Raw genomic sequence first — 13,973 nt, forward strand, 5'->3', positions numbered from 1 at the left:
GCAGCGTCCCACAAGGAGCTGCAACGCTTTCAGTGTTGGGGCTCTTATTTTGAAATGTCACCGGATATGTAGCGTTTGATTCCGTCAGCCTTCACAGCGGTCCGGAGCAGCCTGTCAGTCCTCCGGTCTACTTTGCTCGCATCATTCACGTTAGCTATGTGACTGTGTGGCTGCTTCTTCTGCTTCCCGGACCCCCTCTGCGTCCCGGTCTCTCCGGTCCGGCGTCTGTTCAGGATGGATCAATGCAGAGCTAAACTGGAGTCCACCAGTCTGGTGAAGCTGTACGGGGAATTTACGGGGACCAGTAACCGAAAAGGCAGGTGTGCCGTCATCCTGACCGAGAAGGACCTCGTCGTCCAGAGGCTCACGTCGGCACCTGTCGGACGGAACAAGGTGGTGCTCAGTCTGAAGGACTGTGTCGGCTGCCGGGCTTACCGGGGAAATGACAGTGCGAATAAGGCAGCGTACTTAGTCGCCTACTTTTACCCGCTCAAACGGCGGTGGATGAGTTCCAAGGTATCGCGGCAGAGAGTGGAGCAGGGCTTTCGGCTCGCCTCGCTCCAGGACCCGCAAGCTAACCTGGAGGAGGCAGAGAAGTGGGCTCGCGCTGTCCGAGAGCGCTCTGCCCGGCAACAGTTCCCTAGAAACGGTGAGTGTTGGATAGCAACGACAGCGGAAAGTTTGCAGGTAGTGATAGAAGCAGGATCCCACGCTGCAATTACATTCATCTCTGAATGAGTATACCACTGTGATACTGAGGCAAATATGAGTTTCAGTCGTCACCAAATGACTGTTAACCCACACCTTTGCTCACTGGTGAAAGAGAAAGGTTAGTGAAACGAGAAAGGTGCCTCCTTTTTTATGTATATTTTATCAAAAAGTAGGCAGTTTGCGTATAAGCAAAATGCTAACATGTTAAAAGCTAGGCTTAATCTAAAATCAGTATGCTCAGTTATCCTCGCCTCGTTTTGCTGATATAATTTAAAAAAAGACTAAAACAAGACACTTTTTAATATTTTATTCTCTTTTACTTCGTTTCTTCGTTTTGTAAGTGCAAAACATCGTGTAAGTCACCTTCTATTTCTATTTCTTCTATTTCAGTTAATTACCCCCCCCCCCACACACACACTATTTAACCTACTTCAAAATCTATGTAGGTGTTGACCTACATCTTCTTTTAATCCAGCATATAAAGGCTTTTAGTGGCACACAGTGCACTGTGTTTAAAGGTAAGCTCAAACATATTTGTGGTCTGTAAAATGTTAAACAGTCCAAAAAGTTAGAAGTTTGCTGTCATATGAAAAAGAAAAGCGGTGCATCCTCACAAGCTGGAAGCTTTGACCTTAAAATGTTGAACATTTTTGAAAATTAATTGATTTAAAATTAATTTTACTCAGAGTAGCTTATTATCTTGTTACAGTCATACTGTGTTATTTATGGTCATGGATTGTAGTGGGAGGAGCTTTAACTGCTTTTACCCTATGATTAAAAAAGGTGATGAATCACTAAGTCTGTTCTTTGTTGTTGTTGTTTTTTTTTTAACACAATTACACAAATACCAGAAGCATGATTAAATATAAGGTGGCTTTTATTTCTGTTCAGTTTCTGTTAGATTGTTAAAGCCTTAAGTGGTTATTAAAAGCAATGCAATGTACCATTGATGAGTCATCACCTTAAAACTTCACCTTTGTCTTCCTTTTTTTAAAATGCATTTCTCACTTTTCAGGTTCTATGAAATTGTAAAGTACAATTGCACTTAATGTTTACTATACAGGGCCCACTGGTTTTTCTTTCTTGGCTTATTCTTGTATCACTAAATTTTTCCCCGAAGCACCACTGTTACTTAGCTGTTAGTATCCTTATTCATTTCCTATACCAAACAGGTTTCTTGGCACTTTGTCAGATCTCTCCCGAATACCTTTAAACTGCTCCTTGGATTAATAAAACAAAAGAGCCAGTCTAAACAGAGTCGTGTTTCAGGATCTTTTAAGAAACCTGAAAAAAACCACAAGGGATTATTGCTGCTATTGAGTTAAGGTCCAGTGAAGAGGTATGTCTTGTACAGAGTCCTTACTATCAGTTCTGCTTCATCATATTTAACCTCCTGCTTACATGGATAAAACAATTGTCCTGGTGTGTTATGGAGAGTCACTTTTCAGTTCAGTATTTTCAGCCTCCTGCAAACAAACCCACTTGACATAAAAACACACCTGAGAAACATGAGACAATATTGATTGCTTCTTTTGTTAACGTAATGCTGAGACGTATGATCATTCCAGTGGGAGCTATTCTATAACCCACGATTATACTAAAGATAAGTAAAGAAATTATTTGTCCTTAAAAAACAAAAATCCAAAACACTTTTTCCATTTTCTGTCATACATATTATTTCCTTCACACAGAGCACTGTGACCCAGTTAGCATTTTCCACAAAATTTATTTTTAACAAGACAAAATATACTGCAATTCTGCTCTGCCTGTCATTGCCAGAAGAGAAGAGAGTAGATTCTTAGTAGCTCTGGAAAGTTTCATTTGCTTTGAAATGTCTTGTAATATAAGTGCACGGGTTGTAATCCGATACAGTGACTGAATGAGTGTCCCAGGTTGGGACAGCAACCCAAATAAAAGAGGCTCAATGACTTCACCTGATCTAGCTCTGCCTCTCTTATTACTGGTTTATTCAGACCAATGCTTTGTTTTTGGCCTAGTTTTTGCTTCTCACGCTGTATACTACTGACTAATTTAACACATCAAGTGTCATTGTTGCAATGATGGTTGCTCAGTTTCAAGCAAAAGTAAAGAAAAGGAGATAAATCATTTTGAAGTTCCACTGAATGCTATTTCTTTTTGGTTGTAGTACTTGTAGTTTTTTTTTTTTTTTCATGTTTGCATGAGGTGTTTTGTGAAACAATAGGTTTGATTTATAATATAATAATGATAATAATAATAATGATGATGATGATAATAATAACTTAGATCTGTATTGTGCCTTTCAAGAAACCTAAGGATGTTTTACATAATAATACAAAAGAGATGGGAAAAGCTTTGTTAGATAAAGAGTTTTTTGATAAAGATTAAATTTATCTCACATGTTTGTAAGAGGCGTTGATGTGTAAACCAGATAAAGAGTTGCTGAGTTTTTTCTAATCTCTTACACTTACCTTGACTACCAAATACATAAGTTTTACATAGTCAAAAACTTTCCTATTTTTGGAATTCTTCTTCTTTTATTGTTGTTGTTGTTATTGTTATTATTATTGTTCAGTAATTGTTCAGTAGCACCATCACCTCACAGCTGGGGCCTCTCTGTGTGGAGTTAGCATGGTCTCCACTTCTCCACAGTCCAAAGACATGCATGTTAGGTTAATTATTAGGATAATTGCGTGTTTGGTTTACTGTAAATTGGCCATAGGTGTGAGCGTGAATAAATCTGTGTTAGCCCTGTGACAGACTGGCAACCTGTCTCACAGGTGGGGTAGACTCCATCTCCACTGAAGATGGATGAAGTTAAGATAACAAACACTGAATATTGTTCTTGATTCTTATACATTTTCCAGTTGATCTTGATTGCCTCTTTCCTTGGCTGTTTTTGCGTGCAGTTGGGATTCTCGGTCTGTGTCCATGGCCAGCTTTTCTGCTGCATTATGTATGCTTACTAGGGATATACTCCCTGCTGAGGTTAGATCTGGATGCTATGCTTTGGTTGCTACTGTTGGTTGCAAACTAGTTAGCTGGAGCTGTTACAGACTTACAGTATGTATATTCCTTTCTTACTTTCTGTGTGAGTTGGAAACTGTTCATTACACTGACAAGCAGTAAAAAATAGTATGCACGAAGTATTGTTTTTACATTCACACCACTTCAAATGTGGAAAAATAGACAGGTTGATTGTGGCAAACTGTGTTTATGCTATATATGATTTGCTGGGGTAATTTTTTAGTCAGTTGGTTTATTGGTACCTTATATTATAATAAATTGTTGATATTTTAATTTTAGTTGCTAGTTACTGATTTGGGGGTCTAGAAACATTGGAGTGAGGAAGTGTTCCTCTTATATTTGATAGTTGTAGTAATAATAAAAGATTAATGACTCCTCGATGAAATCACCTGAATGCTGATTTTCAATTATTGTCACCTGTCTGGGTTTTGTAGGATAAAGAATCAAATAGAAGTACTGAGAATAAAATATCAGCTGAAAATGAGTCTATTTCAGCGCTACCTGCTGATGTGTTAGATTTCTGAACATTTTCACAGTCAGTTGTGGTAATTTCAAACCTCATTGTAGCTGCAGGGTCTTTGGTATCTTTGGAACAGGCTAATATGATTGCAGCCTGAAAGGGTGTCTCCAGTTAGTTACTCATTGTGCCCGAGGCCTCATGAACCATACTAAATCATGTTCAGGAGCTCTGCATCCAAACCATTACTCTAAATGAGGTCAATGCAATCCTTTCTGACCTCTCCATCAGTATTGATGCTTGTGTCATTGGCTTAATGTCAGGTGTGCTCAAAGAGTTATTCAGAAAACATCTATTTTCTATACACTCATTTTCCTTGTGTTTGTTTCCTTGTGAGATAGCTTATATAGGCATATTTCATGTCTGCTCAACTTGTCCAGTATTGCTTCTCTGCTCTAATGGTTGACACTGAGTCAGCTGCACTTTAGATCACACATACTAGTTTGCATGATAATGATCATTTATCCAAACATCTGTTAGAGGCATGACTGAAACCACCACTTGGTGCTTTTTTTGTGGCTTAGAGAATTGGTTAGGTCACAGGCTGATCATGATACCGCTGTAATTATGCAATGAAATAGTCTGTCGTACTTATTCTCACTGTTGTATTCCAATTAAAGTATTTTCATTGAGAGACATTGAACACAGCGTTGCTTGCTCAGAAAAAGGAAGTGAACAATACATTGCAGGTCATTACCAGCTGTCGGTTAGCTCTGTGGTGTGATGATGTGAAACCTTTGAAAAAATGACACGAGGTGACAGATGAGTCAACAACTCGCCACGATGGCGCCAAAAAAGACTGATACATTCCTTCTTTGGAAATTACAACTGACACCTCAGCTGCATTACCTGTGTTTTTTTTCTTAATGGTATTGTCCTGAGGTTACAAACATAAAATTTGAATGAAAAGACTGAATTCACTTGTTGACAGCATTATGATCTTAAGGAAGGCGATGGTATCAGACAGAGAGGTTACAAGTATTGATTAAACCCGACAGAATATATTGTCATCTCGCTCGAGCATGTGGTTGCTGATGTCAAATGATAATGAACTGCAGCACTGCAGTGCAGTGTATATAGTGGAAGTGTAATCAGCAGTTATTGTAATTCCATTTAATCTGTGAACGAAAATGTTACTGGTGGCTACACAAATTTCCAAAAATGGCATAAAAACCTGAAGATTGTGTGACACAACAACACACATCTATGAGAGCTTTAAAATTAGACAAAAATGATGAAACACAAAGAAATGACAATGAAAACAGGCTATTTCTCAGAAAAAATGGGCCCGTGAAAGAGAACAGTGTGCTATTCAAAAATGCTGCTTAAGGATACAAAAACCTTAGCTCAGCAAACTGACCCAATCAAATTACAGAGATCTCAACCAGGTGGTGTAGCTGTAGCCCTGTGGTTGCTCCAGTCTACATGCCCATGTATCTTGCGTTATATAAAAACAAGTTCATTTACCATTGCCATTTATATTAGCAGAGCAAATCATAATAATGGTAAACAGGGAAATTAAAGGGACAATAGCTAAACTCAAAGAAACTCTATTCCCCTCCGTATTGTCACAGCAGATGGTTCTGTCCATTTGTTTGGCATCTTTAGTGAGATTTTGCAGACATAAGTCACTTTGTTCACACAGGTTGAGAGACCTGTACGCAATCATTTAGTAACTATCAGTCATGAGGGGAAAAATGATCATTCCCCAACTGGCTGTGTGTAATTGGTGGAGGTTAATGGCAGTCTTTGGCAAAAGGATCGCTAAAGTCATGCATGACTGCGACTTGAACCACCAGCTACCACCAGTTGCTAGGAAAAAATATATATTCCAATTGGTTGGGAAAAACTTCCTTGTGTGTTTGGTCCCAAGTATATTGCTGTGGACATAGTTTGAATGGCTGTAACAGTATAATATAGTATAGTGTGATAAAGGGTTTTGGAACAAATCGACCATATTAGCAAAACCAAACAAGCAAACTGTTTATTCACAGGGATGACTGAATGGGGCACATTGTAAACCTGAATAGTGTGTCCTTGAGGAACAAACAAAAAAATGAAAACGTGATGATACTAGATGGATGATAATATGGGAGCAGCTTGTTTTTCGTGATGTTGGTGGCTCAGTGTCAACTGTAGAATGATGTGCTGTTTGTGTAGAAAGAGACACTTTTTGCTTAGCATCATGCAGTCACTAAGATTGTCACTAGGATTTTGCACTAATTTGTAGAACAACAACATCAGCCATTGACTTTTTCTAACATTTAGTTTAGAGTTGCAGTCCTACCACTACTACATTTATTTTAATTAATTAATATAATATATATATTTTTTTAGTATGGGTTTTGTAGTCAGTCAACATCAGTGCAGAGTTGAACTCCAGGGCAGAGCGGTGTCATTGTTTGGCCTCTTGAGACAATGTCATTGTCACTTGTAGTTCCTCATTGTCTGGATGATTTTGCTTGTGTGTGTTTTTACCATCAGACGTTTTTGAATTTCAGCATCTGCTACAGCCATGACCCCAATTTCTAGTTTTCCTTTACAGCCTTCGTTATTTGGACGATAATTTAGGTATTGTGTGTATAGAACAAACAACACTGCTGTGACTGTTATTATTTATCTCTGTAACTGAAATCATGAGTAAGGGTTTTGTTCAGGTAGTACTATAGTGATACACTGAAGGTAATGTTTTGAGTCACTACAGGGATAATGATTTGTGCTAATGCAGTGTAACTGAATATGAGTGTGAAACAATGCAAATGGCTCTGAAGGATCTTATCTGACGTTCTCGAGGGGACTGGCATGGCTTCTTTTAGCTGCAAAATCCAGGCCTCTCTCAGCCAGTCGATGCCGTTACTAACACGTTACCTCAGGCTGAGAAAGTTGAAGCTGGGACACTGGTTTTTGTCCTGCTGCAATAGTTTATAAGTGCAAAGTAGAGTTCTATGTTATATGAACAAGTGATCAATCTTTAGAAGCGACCATTTGTTCTTATTAGCAAACTCAATGTTTTTATTCTTTGACTGTACCAGAGATTCACATCTGTAAATAATGCTTATTTGTCTTAAACTGGGTCTTGGTGCTGCACTCCCGTTCAATCACTGTATGAAATAAGCAGTATTAACTCCTCTCCATTTAAGCCAGCTTTCTTCTAATTGGCTGCCCATTACAAACAGAAGGTTTGAACAGCAGGTGGGTGGAGCTGTGTATTTGAGATGACTGCATTAAGGAAAAGAGAAGAGTAGAAACCATCTGTCAGAAACCAAACGTTTAGAGGTATTTGACTACCAGGGAGTGCTCACAGGATACTTTTCATAGTTAAAATCACGTACAGCATTGTGCTACTGTAAAATCTTGAGTCACCTCTCATTTCTTTATGATTTGGTAGGAAAATGGGACATGGGTAGTAGTTTATTAAAATGTGCAAACATACATGGAATGACTGTATAAAAGGCAGAAACAGAGTTTGAACAATGCTAAGAAGCTTGAAAGTCTATATTTAGTATGATCACCTTTATTCTTCAACATAGTCTGAACTCTCTCACCCAAGCTTTCTTGTAAATTCTTAGTCAGTTTATCGTCATTTTTGGCAAGATCTGCAACACCACTTGCTGAAATGGAGGCTCAAACTCTGACAGAGGCTGGATCCATCGTTGTTGTTGTTTTTTTTTTTTTTGTTTTTTTTTACAATTGGCTGTAGACATTCACTGCTGTACTTCTCCTGCATACCAAAATTTTCAAATTTGGGTTCATTACATCATAAGACCTGTATTTTAAAAATACATATTTTAAAACGCAGATCTTTTTTATAATGTAGTAAATACGTACACAGTAAACACAAAGTACAAAAAGTGTGGGTGCATATGCAAACACAATAAGTACATTTGATAATTAGACACAAAAAAGAGCAGGTGCCATTATTTTACAAATACATGTATTTGTATTTCAAGAAATTTATGTTTTCATCTGATTTTTGCCTTTGTCAACTTTGGTTTGTCTATTGCAAGTCGTTTGAGAAAGTGCACTCATTTCTTTGACTTTTTTTTTTTTTTTTTTTGGGATGGTCATATTTGAACTAAAAGTTATGTACTGTAACCAGTCTTTCCCCTAAATTAACCACTACCTTCTCCACCCTGTTTGTGGAGGGGAAGCATACCTAGACACACAGGCTAGGCAGGCTTTTTGGTGACACTAATTTAATGCATCATTTTCAAGCATGTCACCCCTAAATATGATGTTCTCAGCATAACCCTAACACCAAGTCTTAACCCTTAAAAAGGCATATTTGCATTACTTTATAGGAATGTAGTTACACGCGTTCTATGTTTGTCTTTGGTTTCCTGTGACAAATGAGTTCAGTCATTCATTCATTTTTAGATGAGCGGTTCTCGAGAAAGCTGCAGACTGCAGTCTGCCCATCCTGCACGTCTACGTTTTGAACAGATGCAGTCACACATCGAACACACACACACACACACACACACACATCGAACACACACACACACACACACACACACACACACACACACACACACACACACACACACACACACACACACACACATTCAGCAAGTTTATCGTTATAGCTGTCCTATATTTAGAACAGTAACTCTGTGTTTTCTTGTATGTTTAATGGGCATCTGTAAATTGTAGCTACAAAAAATAAGATAAGTTACGCTCACTAAATAAGCTCTGCATTATTATTGTCGTAGCCACAGTCTCCACTGTAATTCATCCCAAAGATTATCTGTTCTTTTTGGCCAGCCAAATTCTTCCACATCAATCTCACTCATCCGTGTCTTTATGGACCTGGTGTGCAGTCATGTTGGAATAATGACAAATTGTTCAAATAAAGAGGGGAGCGTGAAATTGTCCAAATTGTTTTGATATGCTTAAGCATTCAGGTGCTTGACTTTATAAACCCGTGGCCATGGAAGCGATTTGAGCACCTGATTTAGATTGATGAGTGAATAGTTTGGGCAGTATAGTGCAGTTTTACTGTTCTTCAATCGTGGCATTTGTTTAGTCAGATTGAAGAAGTTCAGAACAACAACCCGGGTGTGGTTTTTCTCACATTTAGAAGCATGTTTAATTTAGGTTCACACTCTTCTGATGAATCGGTCGTGAACTGTCAGTAGTAATTAGGGCTGAACGATTATGGAAAATAATCTAATTGCGATTTTTTGCCCCAATATTGCGATTGCGATGCGATATGCGATTATTTTTTAAGGTATTTGTCTTCTGTATTATTAAACAAAGACAAGCAATACATCATATAGTATGGCCAATACTATATTACATTAATTTTAAACTGTTCTTTCCTGGAAGACAGACCTCTGTTATGATGACATGAGGTGATGCATGAATTGATGACTGACATTTTTATTTAACTTCTTCAATCACAACAGTATATTTGAACATACACAATAGTTTATTTTTAGCTTACAAACATCTGAGCATAAAGTGCTGACAAGGAACCCTGGTGTAAACATTAAAATGAAAGTCAGTACAATGTGCAGATTGCAGAAATATACATAAAAAAAATCAGTGGCTTTACCACACTCAGTTTTTCGACATCTGTGAACTACTAGACAGTCATTCAATTAAAAAATAATATTAAATAAATAAAACTAATAAATAAAAAATACACACATCTTACTGATCTCTGCAGTCAGTAACATTACACATAAAGTGCAAACATAATAGCAATTGTATAAACACACACACAAACACGCCTTTAATGTGTGTGTGAATGTGTGCGTGAATGGGTGGATGACTGGATATGTAAAGCGCTTTGGGGTCCTTAGGGACTAGTAAAGCGCTATATAAATACAGGCCATTTACCATTTACCATTTTAAAATTTAAAGGCGTGAAATTGGACGGTCTAGTTCTGATTAGCGTCACCGCTGTCTCGGTGGAGTTTAATAAACTCGGCCGTCTGCTTCTTGCTATCTAAAATATAACCAGACACTGGTGTAAATTCTCGACTGTCTCATACTTCTGTTTAATAAGTTTTCTGTTTGACGTTTAGTCAGCTGTGTGAAAACCAAGGAGGAACCCACCCGGGGGATTAATAAAGTTTTATTTTATCTAATCTAATAACTTTAATCTCAGCCAAACCGATTTACTCACGAACAAACAAAACACTGAAAAAAGCCCAACAATAACATTTTTAGGTTGTCTAAGTGACTTATATATCACGTTTAACCCGAGCAGCGAAACTCCGCGGTGATCTGAAAATGATGTGCCGGGAGTTGTGCCGTTCTCGGCCGCATCAGTAACCCTCGAGCTCCCGGCTAGCTGTCGAGCTGGTGGGTAGCAGACGCCTCTGAAAACGTCGAAGCACTTTTGCAAATATGGGATATCTTGATAAACCGAGCAGATATTTGATGTTTACACAACTACTTTCTCGCCTGAAAATATGTTAAAAGTTTATTTTGTGACCCAGAAAGATTAGTATGAGTAATTTTAAAACTTAGTAGCGGCCGCCATTGCTGGAAACTGGAGTTTGGCTGGGCCGCGCTATGAATTCTGGGATATGGTAGTAATTTGGACAGCCTTCGGCGCGTCGCTGTGACGTAATCGGTCTACAAATGCGGCCTCAGGAGGATGCAGCCCATGAATTTGGACATGTCCAGAGTATAATCGCAGCCTTTGCGGTTAGAAAATTGCACTTGATCATGTCGCGATATTATCGCAAATGCGATATATCGTTCAGCCCTAGTAGTAATAACGCTTCTCAATTCTTGGAAGTGAACCTACATATTTTATTCATAGCAGGCTGTCTGTGTTGTACAGGATCAAAAGAGAAGTCTACAATAAGCAGAGCTTCATGAGTTCTCACTGCAGCGTTGGAGGCATTGGTGTGTGCAGTCAGACAGCAGTGGCGGCAGCAGTTTTCTCCCAGTGGACCTTACCCAACATACGCTGCAATAGAACTTGATGTGCTGTCTGTAGCTCGAGTTCAGTGTCTCGTTCTCTCACCGGAGCTCACTGTAGGTACTGAGGCTCGCTGCAGCTTTGTGTCCGTAATGCCCCTCTCTGTCTAACTATGAAAAAATGCAAACAGTACAATACATTTCAAAGAAACCCTGTGAGACTTGGATATAGATGCAGGAGCTGAATACAAAACAAGAAGATGACTCTCTGTACATTATAGCAGTGAGTGCAGAAAGTTTTCTGTGCTTCGCCAGATTTCTATTCTCAGAAAAGGCTTCTCAAGTCATTCTTTGATACGCCGACAGCAGCAACCACAGTCCATTCAGGCTACAGCAGAGCAGCTGCTACACCTAAGAGTAAGTCAGTCTTTCCTAGTTTAAAAAAAAAAATGTGGTTATGGGTTTTTTTTAAGGTGGAAAACATTTACATTTCTTCCAAACAGCAGCAGTGTACACTTTTTCTTGTATATTGCTGCATTTTAGTTTTGTTTTTTGTGCTCTTGTCTTGTGACTTTACGTAAAAAAAATAAAAAAAAATAAATAAATTTGAACTAAAGGCCAGTTTGGATAACGTTAAGTATCTTACTTGTTGGTTGTTTTCTAACCTCCCTTCCCCAATCTCACTCTAGGGCCCAAAATACACAGACAGACAGCTATTAAATCCTCTTTCTCCTTTCACAACCTTTCCATTTATCTCTTAGCTCAGGATACAGTAAGGGCAACTGCGTAATATACATGCAGGGTGATTTCAATTCAAACCTCAGTGTCGTAAACTCTCTGCCTTACTTAATATAGATTTACAGAAGGCTAACCACTGCCACCTCCTCCTGCTCCTCAGCCTTCCACACCCTTTGTGGTTCTGGCTCAGCAGAAATTTGCTTGTGAGCTTGAGGAGCTTCCACTCTTTGATTTACAAACCGCTTGAAGAGTTATCACCTCAGTGCAGCTAAGTGCTCCTGCAGTTAGCTCCAGTCAGACGAGATGTGGTTTCTTTAAAGGCAGAGCCTATGATTCAGTTTCAAAAGGAAAGTCTTAACCTAAAATATCACTTTAAAATATTCTGTCAGGGCCTTTAATGGACACTTTGTTTTCTGAAGCATGGAAAGTTTCATTTATTTAAATTGGTAAACACAGATGGTAAAGCTGAGTATACACTGTGCTGATGAAAGATGACTAGCGTGAAAGATACTGTTTGTCGTGGCTTCGAAACTCACACAGTCTCCTGTATGAGGTCGATCTTTCTACAAAAAGAATTTTAAACAATGGCAGAAATTTGGGATGATCAACTCACAATGTGACTGCCACTATGACCTACAGCTGCTAACCAGCCAATAGGAAAGCAGCAGCAAGCATGCAATAGTGTGATCAACGTCACAAAGACACAAACAATAACAAACTCAAATGGAATGTATTGTAGTAAAATATGCAAAACCAAGTGTTTGGAATTCCAACAAAGAAGAAAATCTAGTTTAGGTTTGGTATCGGAAGCTTGTCTGCACGATATGTCATTTAACACTTATCCAAAGTTAACTTTCTAAAGAAGACAAATAGTTGAGGAACTGTTCCCACGATGGAGCCCACAGTTCAGCTGGGATTATAAACCATACCATATACATGCAACAAACTCAATGTCCTAACAGTTTATTAGCTTATTATGCTCCACAGTTTGTCTTGTAATGAATTTATAGGATCCTAATAAGTATACTTAAAGGATTTTGCACGTTGATTTGACTGCAAAAACATAATTAATGGCAACATGGAAAATATGGTGATTTTTGCACCCTTTTCATTAAGGCTCTCATTTTGTTCAGTATTGAGATCATGTTTATTTATCATGACTATTTATTGATTTTAATGACATCTCATGTAAACAGAACACTGCTCTCACGTCTTCACATCTAAATTTTGTATTTAAAAAAATGGTCATCTTTATTCACATAGCTTCTTAGGTAGGTAGATGGATAGATATTTTGGCGAAGGTATGTGTTTGTTGGAAAACACATCTCTTGGGCAAATGGGTGCGATTGGTTGGCGGATTCAGTGCATCTTTGCGATCTGGATGGATACACGGATGCACTGCTCTGGTTTGCCAGTCAGTTGAGTCTGTTCACCTGCAGGTAGCGTTTTCAGTGGGAGAAACATTTTGTCACTCGTCCTTGTGATGACTTCAGTGACCAGAATAAACTTTCTGGGATTTCCTTACCTGGATGATTGAGCATGTATTTTCAAAACCTACACAGGCTTATTTTGATGGATGTCTGAGGTGATGGTAGTTGATTAATGGTAGCAACCACGTCATTGTTTTTCTTGGGCTTCATGCATTAATTACAGTGCAGTTTGTGGTATGTTTTCAGGTGGTTCTATCTAATCTGAAGTATTTCCAAACAAGCTTGTCAAGCCCTGTTGTTCTGTTTGTATATCTGTCTTTTAATTTGTTCTTACTTATCTAGACTAGTCCAGGAACAGCTGTGATTGTCACATTCTGATTTAGAAAACGCTTGAGTTTCTATTGCTTTGCGTTTCATGTAGAAGTAGGTGCATTTTAAATTTCGCTCCATCATGCTCATTTAATTGTGGGAAGCCAAAATCATGAATGAGATTAAAATTCAATTAGTTGTAGAACCCTAGAAACATTTCTCTCAGATGTAATCACTAAAGTGGCTTCCACTATTTATTTAATTTTTGTTTCACCTCATGTTTTTGGTAGGCTACGTTAAAATAAAAAACCCATTAGAGCGACATAAGAGAATTACTGATTTTGAAATAGTTTAACTCATCGAATCTGTCACATTGCGCAGAG

The 13,973-nt window shown here is 38.4% G+C and overlaps 1 protein-coding gene across 1 annotated transcript in view; it reads left to right on the plus strand.

Moving 5' to 3' along the window:
- Positions 1–234: 234 nt before the first annotated feature.
- The window catches only part of LOC146708050 (sphingosine kinase 1-like), a 41,153-nt gene continuing 27,414 nt past the window's right edge, over positions 235–13,973 (plus strand). The window contains exon 1 of the mRNA XM_085459768.1: positions 235–649. Within this exon, the coding sequence (XP_085315894.1) occupies positions 235–649 (415 nt within the window). The remainder of the gene's footprint in view (positions 650–13,973) is intronic.

Source organism: Copadichromis virginalis, linkage group LG6 (assembly GCF_057382275.1).
Source record: "Copadichromis virginalis isolate Kocher_CV1m ecotype Utaka linkage group LG6, C_Virginalis_male_GT1.1, whole genome shotgun sequence".
Taxonomy (NCBI): Eukaryota; Metazoa; Chordata; class Actinopteri; order Cichliformes; family Cichlidae; genus Copadichromis; species Copadichromis virginalis.